The sequence below is a fragment of the Palaemon carinicauda genome, chromosome 30 (genome assembly GCF_036898095.1).
Source record: "Palaemon carinicauda isolate YSFRI2023 chromosome 30, ASM3689809v2, whole genome shotgun sequence".
Classification (NCBI taxonomy): Eukaryota; Metazoa; Arthropoda; class Malacostraca; order Decapoda; family Palaemonidae; genus Palaemon; species Palaemon carinicauda.
Genome location: NC_090754.1, coordinates 55,482,497 through 55,503,875, shown reverse-complemented (window position 1 = coordinate 55,503,875; position 21,379 = coordinate 55,482,497). Strand labels below are relative to the sequence as shown.

At 33.9% G+C, this 21,379-nt stretch overlaps 3 protein-coding genes across 7 annotated transcripts in view; 2 read left to right on the top strand and 1 right to left on the bottom strand.

Annotated features, from left to right (window-relative positions):
- The window catches only part of LOC137623145 (nucleolar and coiled-body phosphoprotein 1-like), a 524,118-nt gene extending 521,363 nt beyond the window's left edge, over positions 1-2,755 (top strand). For all 4 annotated transcript variants that reach the window (XM_068353829.1, XM_068353826.1, XM_068353825.1 and 1 more), the window contains one exon: positions 1,696-2,755. In XM_068353829.1, the coding sequence (XP_068209930.1) occupies positions 1,696-1,831 (136 nt within the window). In that variant the 3' untranslated portion in view covers positions 1,832-2,755. The remainder of the gene's footprint in view (positions 1-1,695) is intronic.
- LOC137623146 (uncharacterized) overlaps positions 1-21,379 on the bottom strand; it is a 419,809-nt gene that overhangs the window by 113,989 nt on the left and 284,441 nt on the right. The gene's annotated exons all lie outside the window — the stretch shown is intronic.
- Positions 18,987-19,631, top strand: LOC137623540 (processed variable antigen-like). The gene has a single exon (XM_068354375.1). It carries the CDS (start codon positions 18,987-18,989, stop codon positions 19,629-19,631), a length of 645 nt encoding a protein of 214 aa, XP_068210476.1.

Below are 21,379 nucleotides of genomic sequence, written 5' to 3'. Positions count from 1 at the left end.
AGAATTTTTAGTAGCTTTGATTTGAACAAAAAAAATGGAATTTCAAAATACGTTGGCTCGCAAGGATTCGAGGTCGTATGATAAAAATTTAATAGGTAAAAAAAAACTATAGGGACACGAGGTTTATTCTATTTTCAGTCTCAGTATTATTGATTGTTTTTTTTAACAAATCTATCCTTTATATTTGTGGAGTTTCAATATGTATTGGCCCTCAAAGAGTCGATGTCATATGATAAAAAGTTTAATAGGTCAAAAGACAAGGGACACAGATAAACATTATAGTAAAAATGTTAAAGGTCAAAGGTCCATTTCTGATTCTCATGTCAATACTCAAAGCAGCAATCTGAATAGCAATGCTACAAGTAGCAGTTCTGCAATGTGTAATTATTGTTAATAGTTCATATAATAAAAAGTTTAATAGGTCAGAAGACACAGTAAACATACATACATATACCAAGGCACTTCCCCCAATTTTGGGGGGTAGCCGACATCAACAATGAAACAAACAAAAAGGGGACCTCTACTCTCTACCTTCCTCCAGCCTAACCAGGGACTCGACCGAGTTCAGTTGGTACTGCTAGGGTGCCACAGCTCACCCTCCCACATTATCCACCACAGATGAAGCTTCATAATGCTGAATCCCCTACTGCTGCTACCTCCGCGGTCATCTAAGGCATCTGAGGCAACAGCAGGGCCTACCGGAACTGCGTCACAATCGCTCGCCATTCATTCCTATTTCTAGCACGCTCTCTTGCCTCTCTCACATCTATCCTCCTATCACCCAGAGCTTTCTTCACTCCAGTAAACACTTTAGTATAAATGTTGAAGGTCAAAGGTCCATTTCCAATTCTCATGTCAAGTCTCAAAACAGTAATTTGATTACCAATGCTACTAGTAGCAGTTCTGTAATGTGTAATTATTGTAGAGGTCATATGATTATAGGGACACATAAACATTCTAGTAAAATTGTTGAAGGTCAAAGGTCTAGTTCTGATTTTCATGTCAGTTCTCAAAGCAGTAATTTGATTACCAATGCTACTAGTAGCAGTTCTGTAATGTGTGATTATTGTAGAGGTCATATGATTATAGGGACACAGATAAACATTCTAGTAAAAGTTTTGAAGGTCAAAGGTCTAGTTCTGATTTTCATGTCAGTACTCAAACCAGTAATTTGAATACCAATGACATTAGTAGCAGTTTTGTAATGTGTGATTATTATAAAGAAACCAGGTCACACAGTATCTGAGTATTTTGAAGAAGAAAGAAAAAGCTAAGACTGTGGCTCTTAATCTACCAAAGTCACTTGCAAATAATGAAGTTAGTCTAGATGTGCCTATTTGCTTAAAAAGTCTATTTTTTTTAGAGTGACTATAATAAGCATTTCAGTCAAAGCCTTAAGACTGCATATCTTGTAGGAAATAAATGTATAATGAATGTATGGACAATTAATCTTCTCGTACTTATAACTGATATTTTTTCCTTTTGGGGCCCCTTGGCTTATAGCATCCTGCTTTTCCAACTAGGGTTGTAGCTTAGCAAGTAATAATAATAATAATAATAATAATAATAATAATAATAATAATAATAATAATAATAATAATAATAATATATTTTGAGGGTTACTGTAGAGATTAATGTTAAATTTATCAAGTATAAACCCATATGATTTACCAAAACTTCCCTGATCCTCACCAGGTGGTGTCGTAGGAAGAGAGACGAAGTGCGAACGATGAGGCCCGGTGGAGTTGTCCCTCGATCTCAGTCCCTCGAGCGCCCTTGGGTCCAGGAGAAGACGAGGAAGCTGTATTCGGCCTATATGAATGGACACTAGAGAAGGTCTTTGCTCGACTCACGGGGCAAAAGGAAAACCACTCAAGATAGCTATCACTCTATGAAATACAACTGACCAACGTTCTTTCTTGGTGACGTCACGTGCAGTGGAGAGCACTCCAGACCAGTGTGCCGTCAGAAAACCTATCACTCTGTGAACTACAACTGACTAACGAATTCTGAAGAGGTCTTTCTGGTGACGTCACGTGCAGTGGAGGGGACTCCAGACCAGTGGGACGTCAGAAAACTTACCTAAAGTTCTCTCTTACAGATAAAAAGGCCACTGAAATCAATGACGTCTTAGAATATGGCAGAAATCTCTAAAGCGTTCTTTCTGGTGACGTCAAGTGCAGTGGAAGGCACTCTAGACCAGAGAACTTTACTTGCGTTCTCTCCCGCTGAAAATGAGGCCACAGAAATGAATTTGAATGCGACTTAGAGTGTCAAGGAAAGGTGAAATTCAATGTACGTTTGTGATAACAGAGACGTTATTCTGTCCGTGTGTATGTTATAGATGTGTGTCGTGTTTGTGTTTGCATATACGGACTCGTATATAAAGAGGAAGACAGAGAAAACTATATAAGCTTGAAATTATCTAACCATAGCATCAATGGTCAACTCAGCTCATGAGAGACTGTAGTGAAAAATCACAGAAGAAGAAATATGCGCAACAGGTGTAGTGAATGGCATGAAAGGTTTATAAATATATCACTTCAAGTTTATGATTTTTTTCATAAAATATTACACCAGAGCTCAATACAAGAGCTTGTACGAACTGCAGAGAAAAGCTCTAGTCAAAATTTACGCTTTTTCATTTATTTTCCATCTTTGTGGGTACTTTTACAGAGCTTGAAGAACTGCAGAGAAAATGTTTTTTTCAAAATTTAAGCTTTTTCATTTAGTTTCCATCTTTGTAGATAGTTTCCACCAGACACTTGATCTATATATATATATATATATATATATATATATATATATATATATATATATATATATATATGTGTGTGTGTGTGTGTGTGTGTATATATATATGTATATATATATATATATATATATATATATATATATATATATATATATATATATATATATATATATATATATATGTATGTATATAAGTAATTTATATAATATGTATATATATATATATATATATATATATATATATATATATATACACACATATATATATGCATACATATATATTACACTCATATATCATAATAATTCAATACCCATTTAATGTCACTTGATATTACTTTTAAGTTTTTATCTTATCCATAATCCTTATCCAGTCTCATGATATTAACTTTATTACTTTAAGTTTTTACCTTATCCATAATTATAGTGCAGTCTATTGATACCAACTTTATTACTTTAAGTTTTTATCTTATCCATAATCCTTATCCAGTCTCTTGATATTAACTTTATTACTTTAAGTTTTTATCTTAAGATAATCTTTATCCAGTCTCATGATATTAACTTTAATACTTTTAAGTTTTTATCTTATCCATAATCCTTATCCAGTCTCTTAATATTAACTTTATTACTTTTAAGTTTTTATCTTATCCATAATCCTTATTCTATCTCTTGATATTAACTTTATTACTTTAAGTTTTTATCTTATCCATAATCCTTATCCAGTCTCTTTGATATTAACTTTATTACTTTAAGTTTTTATCTTAAGATAATCTTTATCCAGTCTCATGATATTAACTTTATTACTTTAAGTTTTTACCTTATCCATAATCCTTACCCAGTCTCTAGATATTACTTTATTACTTTTAAGTTTTCATCTTATCCATAATTATTATCCTATCTCTTGATATTAACTTTAATACTTTTAAGTTTTTATCTTATCCATAATCCTTATCCAGTCTCTTGATATTAACTTTAATACTTTTAAGTTTTTATCTTATCCATAATCCTTATCCAGTCTCTTGATATCAACTTTATTACATCAAGTTTTTATCTTATCCATAATCCTTATCCAATCTTTTGATATTACTTTATTACTTTGTTTTTTTATCTTATCCATAATCATTATCCAGTCTCTTGATATCAACTTTATTACATCAAGTTTTTATCTTATCCATAATCCTTATCCAGTCTCTTGATATTAACTTTATTACTTTAAGTTCTTATCCATAATCCTTATCCTTATCCCGGATGTATCCTGGGGATTCTACGGCCGGTAGAGTCCCCTACATTCCAAATGTATAATGTAAAATGCCTTACATTCATTATGTATACAAAGCCACGTTGTCATGCTATTTCATTATAGCATTGATTATACAAAAGGCTCCAATATTGCTTTAAGTTGCAAATGATCTATCGAATTATGTTTTTAATTTCATGCTGTTATGAGTTTAAGGGTTTAAAGGCCGCTCATGAATGGCAGAGGCAAGGGGTAGTGTCAATGGCCTAGCTGGATAATGCCCTAGAGAATGACCATATATACTGTATTCATATAAGCCATATTTTATACTCCTCCTAATATCTGGATTCTCTCTACCTTGGGATCAGAGATCCAAGGGGAATCAGCTCAAAGATAATAACTTCTGCCCGGGAATCGAACTCAGGCCCAAGAAACTGAGGTTCCATTGACTTAGCACTGTACAGTAATCATATAAGCCATATATTATACTCCTAATATCTGGATTCTCTCCACCTCGGGATCAGAGACCCAAGGGGAATCAACTCAAAGATAATAGCTTCTGGTGGGCCGAGGAATCGAACCCAGGCCCAAGAAACTGAGGTTCCATTGACTTAGCACTGTACAGTATTCATATAAGCCATATATTATACTCCTCCTAATATCTGGATTCTCTCCACCTCGGGATCAGAGACCCAAGGGGAATCAGCTCAAAGATAATAACTTCTGGCCCGGGAATCGAACCCAGGCCCAAGAAACAGAGGTTCCATTGACTTAGCACTATACGTATGATCATCCCCTAAACTGCCTTCCACCCAAGAGTCATATATTATTCTCCTCCCTATATCTGGATTCCCTCTACCTCGGGATCAGAGACCCAAGGGGAAATCAACTCAAAGATAATAGATTCTGGCCGGGGAATCGAACCCAGGCCCAAGAAACTGAGGTTCCATTGACTTAGCACTGTACGTATGATCAGCCCCTAAGCTGCCTTCCACCCAAGCCGAGGAATCGAACCCAGGGCCAAGAAACTAAGGTTCCATTGACTTAGCACTGTATATATGGTCAGCTCCTAAGCTGATGACTCAGCAGGTAGGCCTATAGGCTCCCCTAAGCCTCATATCCTTAGCTCACAAGGATGGTGAGGTTGCAGACACTACAAGAATCTATCTAGTTTGAGCTGGCTCGATCTCTCGTCCAGCAGAATGAGAGACAGTGATGTTTTTTTATGTTATTTGTAAAGGATATAGTAATTGTGTTTGTCAGATAGTGATATTGTTTCTGAAAACCTTTGAGATATATTGTCTATTATATGGTAGATATTCCTGGATGTCTATTTCAAGAAAAGACCTAAATACTTCTGCTATAAGAGTATATTTATTATAAGTATTAAGATGGACTTTAATCTTAATTTTATCCATTAAAATTTCATCATGATTCCAATATATCCTACCTTTGATACACATAAGAATTACATATTTTGTAATTTAAATATATTTTCTATATAAATAAGGTTAATTTGTTCCAAATATTACTCTATTTAAATAGAATGAATTCATCCATTTGCTTGAAACTCTATTTGACTCTTTAAAAATCTTATTTGTGATTCTTGATATCAAATTTACTTTTGAGAAATCTATTCAGTCTATTTCTTCTTCAGTTGCTCAAAAATATTGTCTTATTGAGAAAGTCTCTTAAGATTTTCAGTGATCAATCTATTCTGAAGAAGTGTTTTACTTTTAATTATGGAAATTTTATATGATTTTTTACATAGGAAAAGACGAGTTAATGTAAAAATTACTTAAAGTCTTTGTGCTCCGGATAATGAAGAAGTGATCTCTATTGAATGTGATTCAAGGGACTGAATCCTGAATTTGATATGATAGTCGAAGAGTTGAAAACAGTCCATATATATATATATATATATATATATATATATATATATATATATATATATATATATATATATATATATATACTATATATATATATATATATGTGTGTGTGTATGTATATATATATATATATATATATGTATGTGTGTATATATATATATATATATATATATATATATATATATGTATATATATATATATATATATATATATATATACATATATATGCATATACATATATACATACATACATATATATAGATATATATATATATATATATATATATATATATGTATGTATATATATATATATATATATATATATATATACTGTACATATATATATACATATATATACTGTATATATATATGTATATATATATGTGTATATATATGTATATATATATATATATATATATATATATATATATATATATATATATATATATATATATTTCAAATAAACCATATATTTTAATACATTGACGTGTGGATTCTCTTACCGACCTCAGGATCACAGCCCCAGGCGAAATCACTTCAAGGGAATAGCATCTGACCGGCCGGGATTCGAACCCTGGTCCAAGATGCTTGTATGACAGTGACCGTACCATTTAGCTAAATGGTCAATGTCATACAAGCATCCTGGACCAGGGTTCGAATCCCAGCCGGTCAGATGCTATTGTTTTTAAGTGATTTATGGTCACTGTCATACAAGCATCCTGGACCAGGGTTCGAATCCCGGCCGGTCAGATGCTATTGTCTTTGAGTGATTTCTCCTCAAGACTCTGATCCCGAGGTCGTTAAGAGAATCCAGAAGTTAATGTATTAAAATATATGATTTGTTTGATATATATATATTTATATATATATATATATATATATATATATATATATATATATATATATTTATATATATGTATATATATACATATATATACATTTATATGTATATATATATATGTGTGTGTGTATATATATATATATATATATATATATATATATATATATATATACATATATATATATATATATATATATATATATATATATATATACATATATATATATATATATATATATATATATATATATACATATATATATATATATATATAGTCGAATGAAAAAGACCATTGACCTTAATCGACTAATAACCTGGATTGCCTTAAAATGACCTTGTACAGAAAGCTTAAAGTGTGAATATGTGTGTATATAGGCATTGTGAATTGTATAGACCCCTTGACTGTACTACTGCATATATTATTGTTATAAATAACCCTGTAGAAGTTAATTTAATAAAATTGAAAGCTTCGAAAAAAAAATGTGGATTCATCCTTTTATTCTGGTGTTACGGAAATGCGGCTGAGAACCGTATATTTTTTTACGGAGAATTTCCGATTAAAATTACGGTTTTAACAGTGTAGTTTTCTGGAAGCATTGTAAACATCGAAGAGGTTAACTGGGCAAATACCTAGTAGTATTATTAGTGAAGTTATCATAATTATTAAAATTATTATTATTAAAACTATCAAAATCATTATTATTATTAAAATTATTACTATTAGTAGTTGAATTCAATTCAAATCTGTATATTAAAACTCTTCAAGAAGAGAATTGAACAAAATGTGACTTGTTAAGTTAGAGAAAATGTTAAAATTTCCTCAGGAAAAAACAAAATTTAAGAATGTCGAATGATAAACTGACTTTGCATGACTTAAATCTTTGAATTATCGTTTTGCAATTAAGAGCTAATCTCTCTCTCTCTCTCTCTCTCTCTCTCTCTCTCTCTCTCTCTCTCTCTCTCTCTCTCTCTCTCTCTCTCTCTGGAATATCAAAACCTTTGAAATATTGTCACCAAATTAAAATGCCATTAATATTACTTATTATGAGTATCAAGATATATTCAAGAGAGTTACAAAGTAAATATAAAAATCATAAAAAATTGAAACTATTAAGTTTTTACGATTCATAGATGTACAATAAAATTATTGTTTTAGCCACAGTTGGTTCCTTTTCTTAAAATTTTATATCTCGCTCTTCTTTTATTTATATTTTCTCTTCCTTTACTCTAAAATCTGTTGATTTTTTATCTATCTATTTCAAAATTTATAAATTCCTAACTATTTTTTACAAAAACTAAATACTAAAGACGGTTATTATTCGAAAAATAATTCCTGAAAACTAGTTCCAATCCCACGAGCCAATAGGACGACCTCTCTTAGAGCCTCTTGGCAAAATACAAAACTTTCAGCCAATAGGAGAAGAGTATAAAAAAGTTGGGTGTGGTGGAGGCATAAAACTGGTTCCAATCCCACGAGCCAATAGGACGAGCTCTCTTAGAGCCTCTTTGCAAAATACAAAACTTTCAGCCAATAGGAGAAAGGTATAGAAAAGTTGGGTGTGGTGGAGGCATAAAACTAGTTTCAATCCCACGAGCCAATAGGACGAGCTCTCTTAGAGCCTCTTGGCAAAAGACAAAACTTTCAGCCAATAGGAGAAGGGTATAGAAAATATGGGTGTGGTGGAGGCCTCTGATTGGCCATAGCACCCACCTAGACATGATGAGGACTCACTGGACTTTTGAACTTCAAGCAAGACGGATGTGCCAAGACTAGGTGCTGAGAAAGAGTTTTAAGGTAAGCCGGTTAGAAAAAAAAAGTTCCAAATGGAATCTTTTTTATTATATGGTATTATTCTTGTATTTATTAATGGCAAAGTATTCTATAGCCATTAATGGCTTTACGAATGTCCATCAGTTGGAAATTGCGTTCACGAGATTACGATTTTTTTTAGTATTTACGAAAAAAATTTCACATTTAGCGAGTGGTAGGTTTTGGGAAGCCATTGAATATTTTCCAAAGATATTTAAATTTTTTCCTTAATATTCTTGTTACTGAAAATAGATTTTATGTTGATATTCTTTGGTTGAAGAATATTAATTGCAAATTTCATGTGAATATTCTTAGGCTGGTGAGCATTTTAGAATCTTGTGAATATTCTTATGCTTTTGAAAGTATATTTGTGAGAATATTCTTGTTACTGAAAATTAATTGTGTGAATATTCTTTGGTTGAAGGATATTAACTTCAAATTTCATATGAATATTCTCAGGCTGGTGAGCATTTTAGATTCTTGCGAATATTCTTGGGCTTTTAGAAAGTATATTAGCGAGAATATTCTTGTTACTGAAAATTAATCTCGTGAAATATTCTTTGGTTGAATATCAATTTCAAATTTTGAGAATATTCACAGGCTGGTGAGCATTATTTTTAGAATCTTGCGAATATTCTTGGGCTTTGGAAAGTATATTAGCGAGAATATTCTTATGTTACTGAAAATTTTATAAATATTCTTTGGTTGAAGGATATTTTCAAATTTTATGAGAATATTCCCAGGCTGGCGAGCATTAATCTTTGAATATTGTGAATATATTTAGTCTTTCGAAAATATGTTTACGATATTTTTTGCCCGCTGAAAATTAATATAATTTGTGTGAATATTCTTAAGCTGCTAGAAACTTATTTCAGACGTGTTTATATTCTTAATCTGCTGGAAATAGTTTTTCATGGTACTTAATTTTTCAAGGTTGTCTTAAATCGAACAAAGTCAGTGAAAGTTGTTTATTATGCAAATTAGTGCGAAAATAGAGGATTCTTTAGAACAAATGTAGCTCGGTGAAAGCTTATTATACAAATTAGTATTTAAATCATAGAGGGCTAATCGTGCCTGAATAATAATAATAATAATAATAATAATAATAGGGAAGTGGGGAATATGGGGAAAGGGAGAGTACCCCTGGATACAATCCAGTTTATAGCTCGAAGGCAGGTACTAGGGATGGGAAAGATTAAGGAAATCGGGAGAAAGAGAAGTACAGGAGAAGAATAAAAGAGAGGGGCAGACCCTCTTGCGATATTAGGGAATTGGTATTTTAGTCATTATATATCGTAATCGTGCCTATTATGAAGACTAATCTGATGAAGAAAATAACTTAAACCTAAAAAAAAGGCAATTCTTAATGGCCTCCTTTTGAGATTTTCGTAGTGATTAGAAATACGAACTAGAAAATTTAACTCTAAAGGCTGTCCTCGTTATAAAACTATATTTTTAAATATGCAGCCCCGAGACTATACAACAAGCTCGCACTAGACATCCGAAAGATTGAAGATAAAGTTTTCAAGAGGAAACTAAAGACTTATTCTCTGAGTGCTTCGATAGTGACGATTTAACAGTAAGCGAGCAATATTTGACGAACTGTTGAATGCTCTGGAACGAACATAAAACGACCTTGGAGGTCCTGTAGAGAGTAGGATTCCCCTGCTGTGTAGGACCGGAAAAACAGCCCTTAAAAGTAGATTCTACAAACTATAGAGGATGAGCTTGAGAATTTGTACATTGACACAGTTCTGTATATGTCAAAAATGAAGATAAAATATTAAACCGATTTCCCTCCAGCAAATAACTTAGTTTGACATATCTAACACTAGGCCACGCCCACTTAAGTTTAATTTGAAATATTGAAGGCTGAGCTACGCCCACTTAAGTTTGATTTGACATATAAAAGAGTCGACCACCCCCACTTAAGTTTAATTTGACGTATCGAAGACTGAGCTATGCCCATTGTTTTATTTGATATATCGAAGACTAGGCCACGGCCACGTAAGTTTAATTTGACATATCGAAGACTTGACCACGTCCCCTTATTAAGTTTAATTTGAAATATCGAAGACTAGGCCACGCCCACATTTTAAGCTTGATTTGAAATATCGAAGACTTGGCCATGACCACTTAAGTTTGATTTGACGTATCGAAGACTCGGCCATGCCCACTTAAGTTTGACTTGACGTTTCAAAGACTCGGCCATGCCCGCTTAAGTTTGACTTGACGTTTCGAAGACTCGGCCATGCCCACTTAAGTTTGACTGGACGTTTCGAAGACTCGGCCATGCCCACTTAAGTTTGACTGGACGATTCGAAGACTCGGCCATGCCCACTTAAGTTTGACTGGACGTTTCGAAGACTCGGCCATGCCCACTTAAGTTTGACTGGACGTTTCGAAGACTCGGCCATGCCCACTTAAGTTTGACTGGACGTATCGAAGACTCGGCCATGCCCACTTAAGTTTGACTGGACGTATCGAAGACTCGGCCATGCCCACTTAAGTTTGACTGGACGTATCGAAGACTCGGCCATGCCCACTTAAGTTTGACTGGACGTATCGAAGACTCGGCCATGCCCACTTAAGTTTGACTTGACGTATCGAAGACTCGGCCATGCCCACTTAAGTTTGACTGGACGTTTCGAAGACTCGGCCATGCGAAGACTCGGCCATGCCCACTTAAGTTTGACTTGACGTATCGAAGACTCGGCCATGCCCACTTAAGTTTGACTGGACGTTTCGAAGACTCGGCCATGCCCACTTAAGTTTGACTGGACGTATCGAAGACTCGGCCATGCCCACTTAAGTTTGACTGGACGTTTCGAAGACTCGGCCATGCCCACTTAAGTTTGACCGGACGTATCGAAGACTCGGCCATGCCCACTTAAGTTTAACTGGACGTTTCGAAGACTCGGCCATGCCCATTTAAGTTTGACTTGACGTATCGAAGACTCGGCCATGCCCACTTAAGTTTGACTGGACGTTTCGAAGACTCGGCCATGCCCACTTAAGTTTGACTTGACGTTTCGAAGACTCGGCCATGCCCACTTAAGTTTGACTGGACGTATCGAAGACTCGGCCATGCCCACTTAAGTTTGACTTGACGTTTCGAAGACTCGGCCATGCCCACTTAAGTTTGACTGGACGTATCGAAGACTCGGCCATGCCCACTTAAGTTTGACTTGACGTTTCGAAGACTCGGCCATGCCCACTTAAGTTTGACTGGACGTATCGAAGACTCGGCCATGCCCACTTAAGTTTGACTTGACGTTTCGAAGACTCGGCCATGCCCACTTAAGTTTGATTGGACGTATCGAAGACTAGGCCATGCCCACTTAAGTTTGATTTGACGTATCGAAGACTCGGCCATGCCCACTTAAGTTTGACTTGACGTTTCGAAGACTCGGCCATGCCCACTTAAGTTTGACTTGACGTTTCGAAGACTCGGCCATGCCCACTTAAGTTTGATTTGACGTTTCAAAGACTCGGCCATGCCCACTGAAGTTTGAGTTGACGTTTCGAAGACTCGGCCATGCCCACTTAAGTTTGAGTTGACGTATCGAAGACTCGGCCATGCCCACTTAAGTTTGATTGGACGTATCAAAGACTCGGCCATGCCCACTTAAGTTTGATTGGACGTATCGAAGACTCGGCCATGCCCACTTAAGTTTGATTGGACGTATCGAAGACTCGGCCATGCCCACTTAAGTTTGATTGGACGTTTCGAAGACTCGGCCATGCCCACTTAAGTTTGATTGGACGTTTCAAAGACTCGGCCATGCCCACTTAAGTTTGATTGGACGTTTCGAAGACTCGGCCATGCCCACTTAAGTTTGATTGGACGTTTCGAAGACTCGGCCATGCCCACTTAAGTTTGATTGGACGTATCGAAGACTCGGCCATGCCCACTTAAGTTTGATTGGACGTATCGAAGACTCGGCCATGCCCACTTAAGTTTGATTTGATACATCGAAGACTTGGCCATGCCCACATAATTTTAATTTGACGTATCGAAGACTTCCACGCCCACTTATTAAGTTTGATTTGAAATATCAAAGACTAGGCCACGCCCACTAATTAAGCTTGAATGTAGCTAAATTTATCCCCTTAATTTTCATAAGTGGTTTTGCCTTTTTTAATGTCATATCAAATTGCAACATTTATAAAAGGGCTGGAAACTTGTGATGGAGGAACTAAGGTTAGATGAGGATGGCATATCTCTTCCTATGGTACAGAGCACCTTGTCACACCCTTGCTGTGTTGAGAGTAACTAAACAGATAGTGCAGGGAAAATGATAGATTCATAATTATCTTGTGCTAATAATTTTTAAGTATTCTTGAATTTTTTCAAACGGTGGAGGATCAAAATAACCTTTGATAAATCTCAAAGATATTCATGAAGAGAGTGCACAGTAAACTATTCATTTTAAGTCTTTACGAAATAAATGATAGCAAATTTTAGCCATAAAATGTATTCCAAATTAGTCAAAATTGAGAATATTTTGAGGCAACTAAAGTTAAAAGTGGTTCATAGTATTTGATTCCTTAGTACACCAGCATTCATGAAGAGAACACTCAGTAAAGTATTCATTTTAAGTCTTTACGAAATAACTGATAGCCTTGCAAATTCTAGTCATAAAATGTATTCCAAATTAGTCAAAATTGATATTTTGTGGCCACTAAAGGTAGTTTTGGTATACGATCTCATTTATGGCGAGATCCGAGAAATTATTCTCTTGCTTTGTTATGCGATCTAAATATTTTTAATTGGTAAAAAAACAAGAATAGAAAAAATAAAAACATCAAGATCGGTATGTAATGGCAAGCGGTAATGTTGAGCTGTGCACGCTAACATCAATGAGTGATTATTGTTATTTGGATTATCAATCCCGGTATATATATAAATATATATATATATATATATATATATATATATATATATATATATATATATATATATATATATATATATTTATAGAAAATCTAACTGTTCTTGCTTCACCATGAAGTGAAGAGGGATGGCATACCAAAGCAAAAACACAACTTTGAGATCGTATACCAGAACACTACCTTTAAAGTGAACACTGAGGGCTGCTTAGTAAGAGATAATAACGACTTTTGTATTATTATTATTATTATTATTATTATTATTATTATTTGCTAAGCTACAACCCTAGTTGGAAAAGCAGGATGGTTTAACCACAAGGGAAGGCTCTGTTTTAACATTATTATTATTATTATTACTTGCTAAGCTACAACCCTAGTTGTAAAAGCAGAATGCTATTAGCTCAGGGGCTCCAACAGGGAAAAATAGCCCAGTGAGGAAAGGAACATAGGAAAAATCAAATATTTTAAGAACAGTAACAACATTAAAATAAATTAAAAGTTAGGAACTTGAATCGAATAAGCAGTGCTGGTTAGTGAGTGTATTTTGCAAACGTGGAAAATAGGATAAAATAAAAATCAAAGATTAAAATCTTGTAAGATCTAATTTTAAGATTATAATTTTCCAAAAAAAAAACATTCAATAAATATAAATATATCGATGCATTAACTTTGAAGGGAGATTCCTTTAATTTTTGTAACTAGTTCAATGACATGCATTATATTTTGGAGGTGGTCATGTCATTACAACATTTATATATATATATACATATATATATATATATATATATATATATATATATATATATATATATATATATACATATATATATACATATACATATATATATATACATATACATATACATATATATATATACATATATATATATATATATATATATATATATATATATATATATATATATATATATACACGTATATATATATATATATATATATATATATATATATATATATGTATGTATATATACGTATATATACGTATATATATATATGTATATATATACATACATACATATATATATATATATATATATATATATATATATATATATATAGGCTACATGTATATATATATATATATATATATATATATATATATATATATATATATATATATAGTAGGATATATATATATATATATATATATATATATATATATATATATATATATATATATATATATATATATATATATATATATATATATATGTATATACGCTGTTTTACTCATTTCCCGACACTTAACTGAACTCAGTCTCGCCATTATAAGTGGCGTAACAAGCAATCTTAGTAACCACTTGTTCAAGTGGCAATGTTAACAACCTCTTGTTTACTCAGCCAGTTAGGGTCGACTTATTTCCTACTTTACTTTAAGGGCTGCTTATCTGGTCCTATACGGTAAGGGAAACCTTACTCACTACAGGACCTCCACGGTCGTTTTATGATGTTCATTCTGGAGCATTTAACATTTCTCAATGCCTTTTCAGGAGCATTTAACATTTCTCAATGCCTTTTCGGGAGCATTTACCATTTCACAATGTTTATTGTTCGCTTACTGTTTCATCATCACTGCCAAAACACTCGCAGAATAAGTCTCTCTTCAGTTTCCTCTTGAAAGCCTTAATATCTTCAATCATTCGGATGTCTCGTGGGAGCTTATTGTTTAGTCTCAGGGCTGCATATATAAAGGCTCTAGAGCTTACAGTATTCATGTATCTAGATTCCAATAGTTTGTAACCATCTGTAACTATTCTCGTGTCAACACGATTTGTTGGTTGCACAATATGTAGCAATTCTTTTAGATATTTTGAACGACCAGTTCTGATAACTTATCTTAAATTCAATTTTCTCTTTAATCAGCAGCCAATATACACAATATAGACTTTAATTAGTCTTTCTCCTCTGTGTTTAATCATTTCTTAAGTTGTACTTTTGGTAAATTGTAGTAGATGGTGTTACATTAGTCAATTCTGGTAATCACAGAGTTTATCGCAAGTTTCTTTACGGAACATTCATCCAGGTACCTTCTTTTGTAAAAGCAATATTTCTTAGATGATAATCAGTAGTTTTTACTAATTATTCATTTGGGTATTAGACAAGTTGCTGTCAAAACACGCCTAGATCATGAACTTTACTAGATATCAGCACTGAATCATTATTTATTTGAATATCGCCCAAGCTTGTCACAGATTCTCTTTACCACCACCATAAACACAGTTTTGTTCTCATTTGATTTGATTTTATTTGTTTAAATGTCATCCATTCTCTAACACTATCAAGGATTTTGTTTAGAGTTTCAATAGTGTCGTCCATGTCATTTATGGAGAAGTAAAATTGTGTCTCATCTGCAAATAGATTGAACTTCGCACCATGCCTTTGAAGTATTTTCGATAGACCAATAGTATGGTCACAGAATAAGATTGGGCCAAGTACATCCCCCTGGGGTACCCCTCTGTATAAAGGTTCATATGGTGAATAAGTTAACAATTTGTACACAGTAATTTCTAGAAAACCAAGTAGTCTTTCAGGTATTCCAAAGCTTAGCTAGCTAAAGTATCACATTATCGAAGAGAAACTGATCTTGTAGGTTCTGTAATGAAAACTTGAGAGTTCCCTTGCGTAAAGCTGGAATCACACAAGGCGTTTATCGCCAGCCGCAGCTGCCCAAAATGGAAAGCACGAGATGATGTTGCTGGTGATATTGGCTTCCCGAGCATGACGTCAGATGTTAAACAAATAACGGCTCAGAGAGTTGCATCATGCTTCTGCTTTAGGACTTGAAACTCCATTCGTAAACTCTTAGTGGTGATGGAAGTGGCCAGACTCCAGACATGGTTAAGGACATGTCTGAGGCCTTAGTCCTGCAATGAACTAAAGACATGACTGAGGCCTTAGTCCTGCAATGAACTAAGGACATGTCTGAGGCATTTGCCCTGCAATGAACTAAAGACATGACTGAGGCCTTAGTCCTGCAATGAACTAAGGACATTTCTGAGGCCTTAGTCCTGCAATGAACTAAGGACATGTCTGAGGCTTTCTCCTGCAATGAACTAAGGACATGTCTGAGGCCTTAGTCCTGCTATGAACTAAGAACATAACTAAGGCTTTTGTCCTGCAACGAATTAAGGACATGTCTAAAGCCTGTCCAGCAAGGGAATAAGTACATGTCTGAGACCTATGTCCTGGAGTGTACTAGAAACGATTGTATTTGTTTTTGTTGTTGTTGTTCTGAACCAGAGTTTGATAAGTTTAATTCTATTACTGAAGTAGGCCTACTGATAAGTATCATGTGACTTAAACTGTCCCAAGGCTACATTAGCCTTTATAACTCAAGATACATATAAATTGTCGTATATCAAATTTTCTAATAACTAATGTAGATTCTTTTCTATTTTCAGAATGGCTTGGCTACTTCAGTTCAAGACACAAAGTCGATCGAACACTGTTCGTTTGGAGACATCCAAAGAGTCTATTGAAAACACAAAGACGGTTCGATACAACCCTTGATCTATTCTATTCCACGAATATCTCGTCTCAAGAAAAAGATATCGTTAAGTTATAAACATCACTGGTTATGACGTCATACCTCGGCTCTTTTTAGAAAACTTTGGAATTATAATAAGCATTTAAATCGGAGAAGTCGCCTTAAGCTTAATTTCATTCAATAAAGAAGTACTATTATTGCATTTAATAACAAGCAAATTATCCCTTTCTGAGTGGAGATACCTCAACTTATTGAAAGGGTTTGCGTATCGCCATCAATGAAGCTGTACTAGTCAGGGTCACCCATATTGGTTGGGTTTGCTGTGAACGATCAGACTAAATTCTCCCACCATCACCAATCTGAATTTTATATAGTAAACAGCAATAGGGACAAATGAAAAGACAATTGAACTTAGAGATCTTGTCTTATGTTACGATATTCAATTTCGTTTTTGAAAGTTCTTAACGATTGCTTAATTGAACAATTCGGTAATTAATTTTGAGATAAACTAAATTGCTAATTTAATATATTAATTTAGAATTTCAAAATCAGCGAGTTATTTAATGACAGTAAAGAATCAGAATTTTATGAAGTAAACTAAATTGCAAATTTAATTAAATATAGAAATTAAAAATTGCAAAAATCGAATTATTTCATTATATTAAATAATCGGAATTTTATGATGTACAGTAAATTGCACATTTAATTAGTTATAGACATTTAGAATTGCAAAATAGTTATTTAATTATATTAACGAATCCGAATTTTTTTAAGTTAACTAAATTGCAAATTTAATTAAATATAGAAACTTAAAATTGCAAAAATCGAATTATTTAATATTAACAAGTCCAGAAATTTATGAGGTAAAGTAAATTTAGAATTTAATAAGTTAAACATTTAGAATTGAAAATTAAAAGTTGTTTTATATAAACTCAGATTAAAAGTTAGTTGCCTTAAATAAATCAAAATCGTAAATTACTTTAATTGTAGTAAATTAATATAAAAAAAGTGTAAGATATTTTAATGACGTCTACTTCATAGGTTAAAAATTAAGCAATTTGTAAACAACAGCGTTTGATGAATACCTCTTTGCAAATCCTTTTCAGTTCCTCAATTGATTAAGTCTCGTTTTTATCGCTCATTTGACTGATCTATTTTAAAGCTAACTTTCTTTGAAATATCTAAATACATTTCATTAATTTCTCAGTTTATTTGCCGTTTCTATTCATACGAGTCCTTGGGCTTGTAGTAAGCAGCTTTTCCATTAGGGTTGTAGCTTGGCTTATGATTGAAAACAGTAATCATATTCCTAAACTTGAAGATATTGATTTTTTTTTTTTTTTTTTATCTTGGGTTATACTGAATCGTCTTTGTATGTCGAAACACAGTTTCGAATCGACTTAGAATTGATACTGTCGATGTAATTAAGCATCGACAGAAGCCAACTTGAATGTTTAAATTGGTAAGTTTATAAATTCTTTGATTTTGGTATGTTTAACATTAGTTTAGTTTTGCTAAACTGAAGATTTCATATAAACATTCATGCCATGAGTAATTGTTTATTAAAGTTAACTTTTGATAAAAACAAAATGTAAATATCCTATTTATATTCCCTTTAGAAAATCAGCTGGTTTGTAAATGAAATTAAAGATAGATTTTTTGGTTAACAGATAAGATCACTCCATGAATCTGCTATCAACACGAGGAACTATAAGGTGATTGAAGTTGTTTCTGCTTCTTGAAGCTGCATTTAGGAATCTGGCATCACCAAGGAACCTGGCATTAAGGAATCTGGACTCGTCAAGGAATCTGGTATCAAGGATTCTGGTATCACTAAGGAAACTGGTATCAAGGAATCTGGTATCAAGGAAACTGGTATCAAGGATTCTGGCATCAAGGAAACTGGTATCAAAGAATCTGGTATCAATTAATCTGGCATCAAGGAATCTGGACTCAAGGATTCTGGTATCACTAAGGAAACTGGTATCAATGAATCTGGTATCATCGCGAAAACTGGTATCATCAAGGAAACTGGTATCAAGGATACTGGCATCATGGATACTGGTATCAAGGATACTGGTATCAAGGAATCTGCCATCAAGGATACCGGTATCAAGGAATCTTGTATCAAGGAAACTGGCATCACCAAGGAAACTGGTATCATGGATACTGTTATCAAGGAATCTGGTATCACCAAAGAAACTGGTATAACCAGGGAATCTGGTATCAAGGAAACTGGTATCAAGGAAACTGGTATCACCAAGGAAACTGGTATTACCAAGGAAACTGGTATCACCAAGGAAACTGGTATCACCAAGGAAACTGGTATCACCAAGGAAATTGGCATCCCAAGGAAACTGGTATCACCAAGGAAACTGGTATCACCAAGGAAACTGGTATCACCAAGGAAACTGGCATCCCAAGGAAACTGGCATCCCAAGGAAACTGGTATCACCAAGGAAACTGGTATCACCAAGGAAACTGGTATCACCAAGGAAATTGGCATCCCAAGGAAACGTATCACCAAGGAAACTGCTATCACCAAGGAAACTGGTATCACCAAGGAAACTGGTATCACCAAGGAAACTGGTATCACCAAGGAAATTGGCATCCCAAGGAAACGTATCACCAAGGAAACTGCTATCACCAAGGAAACTGGTAACGAAACCAGGACAGATAGGGGATCCTATCAATTATAAAATTGAGTGGAATATCCTCCACACAAGTTAAGGATATAAACCATATAATTAAGGGTGAGTTTTGAAGTCTTTAATTTGAGGCTTGAGTTTGCTTAAATATAGAACGTGAAAGTTGTTTATGAAATAAGAAACTATTATATTTTGGAGGTATTAAAATTTGCATAAGGTTTATGAGAATCCTTAAGATGTCCAGAGTGAGGTTAATAGTTTCTTACTTTTTCAATGGTTTAAGCAGAATATTCGCCGAGTTAAATAATACTTTAATCACTACATAATTTCTAACAGGAAATTCTCCATATTTTAATAGTAAACTTAGTTAGCAGATTGCATTATGTAGAAGCATGGTTTGTTTTGGTTAACTATCCTAGTCAGATATCAAGAGAGGAGGCCATATCCAGTATTTAATAACTCGAAAGTTCTGCTTTGTATAAAGTTTCTCTTATATCCTTTTTTACATTACAGGTTCCTTAAGACTACTGTCGCTTTCAGACCTGAGGGCAAGAGATATTTTCCACTGCATTATGTGGAGATTCTAGTTCACGAATATCGTCACGTAGAAAATAGCATTTTGGTCGAAAACTCTTACAGAAGGTGTCATGGAACTTATATATTCAATATATGTGAAAGATTGAAGATTAAAGGATATGACCAGGCCAAGTATTGTATTTACGATGGATTAAACATCACTGGAATTAAAAATAAACTTTGGGAAGAAAATACTTTTCAAAAATTTGCCATAAAGACTAGAAAAAGTCAGAAATTAGAACCTTCAGACCCAGCACTGACAAAGGAAACTAGATGTTAATGAAGAGAACTCCTCAACTCAAGTTGCCTTTAAGACCTAAAGCGACAAAGGAAACTAGACGTCACTGAAGAGAACTCTTCAACTCGAAGTTGTCTTTAAGACACAAAGTGACAAAGGAAACTGGACGTCACTGAAGAGAACTCCTCAACTCAAGTTGCCTTTAAGACACAAAGTGACAAAGGAAACTAGGCGTCACTGAAGAGAACTCTTCAACTCGAAGTTGTCTTTAAGACAAAGTGACAAAGGAAACTAGACCTCACTGAAGATAACTCCTCAACTCAAGTTGCCTTTAAGACTGTGACAAAGGAAACTAGACGTCACTGAAGAGAACTCTTCAACTCGAAGTTGCCTTTAAGACACAAAAGTGACAAAGGAAACTAGACGTCACTGAAGATACTCCTCAACTCAAGTTGACTTTAAAAGACAAAGTGACAAAGGAAACTAGACATCACTGAAGATAACTCCTCAACTCAAGTTGCCTTTAAGACCCAAAGTGACAAAGGAAACTAGACATCACTGAAGATAACTCCTCAACTCAAGTTGCCTTTAAGACACAAAGTGACAAAGGAAACTAGATGTCACTGAAGATAAATCCTTGACTCAAGTTGCCTTTAAGACACTAAGTGACAAAGGAAACTATAAGTTACTGAAGAGAACTCAAGTTGCTTTTAAGACCCAAAGTGACAAAGGAAACTAGACGTCACTGAAGAGAACTCTTCAACTCGAAGTTGCTTTTAAGACAAGAAGTGACAAAGGAAACTTGACGTCACTGAAGATAATTCCTCAACTCAAGTTGCCTTTAAGAGACAGTGACAAAGGAAACTGTTACTGAAGAGAACTCAAGTTGCTTTTAAGACCCAAAGTGACAAAGGAAACTAGACGTCACTGAAGAGAACTCTTCAACTCGAAGTTGCTTTTAAGACACAAAGTGACAAAGGAAACT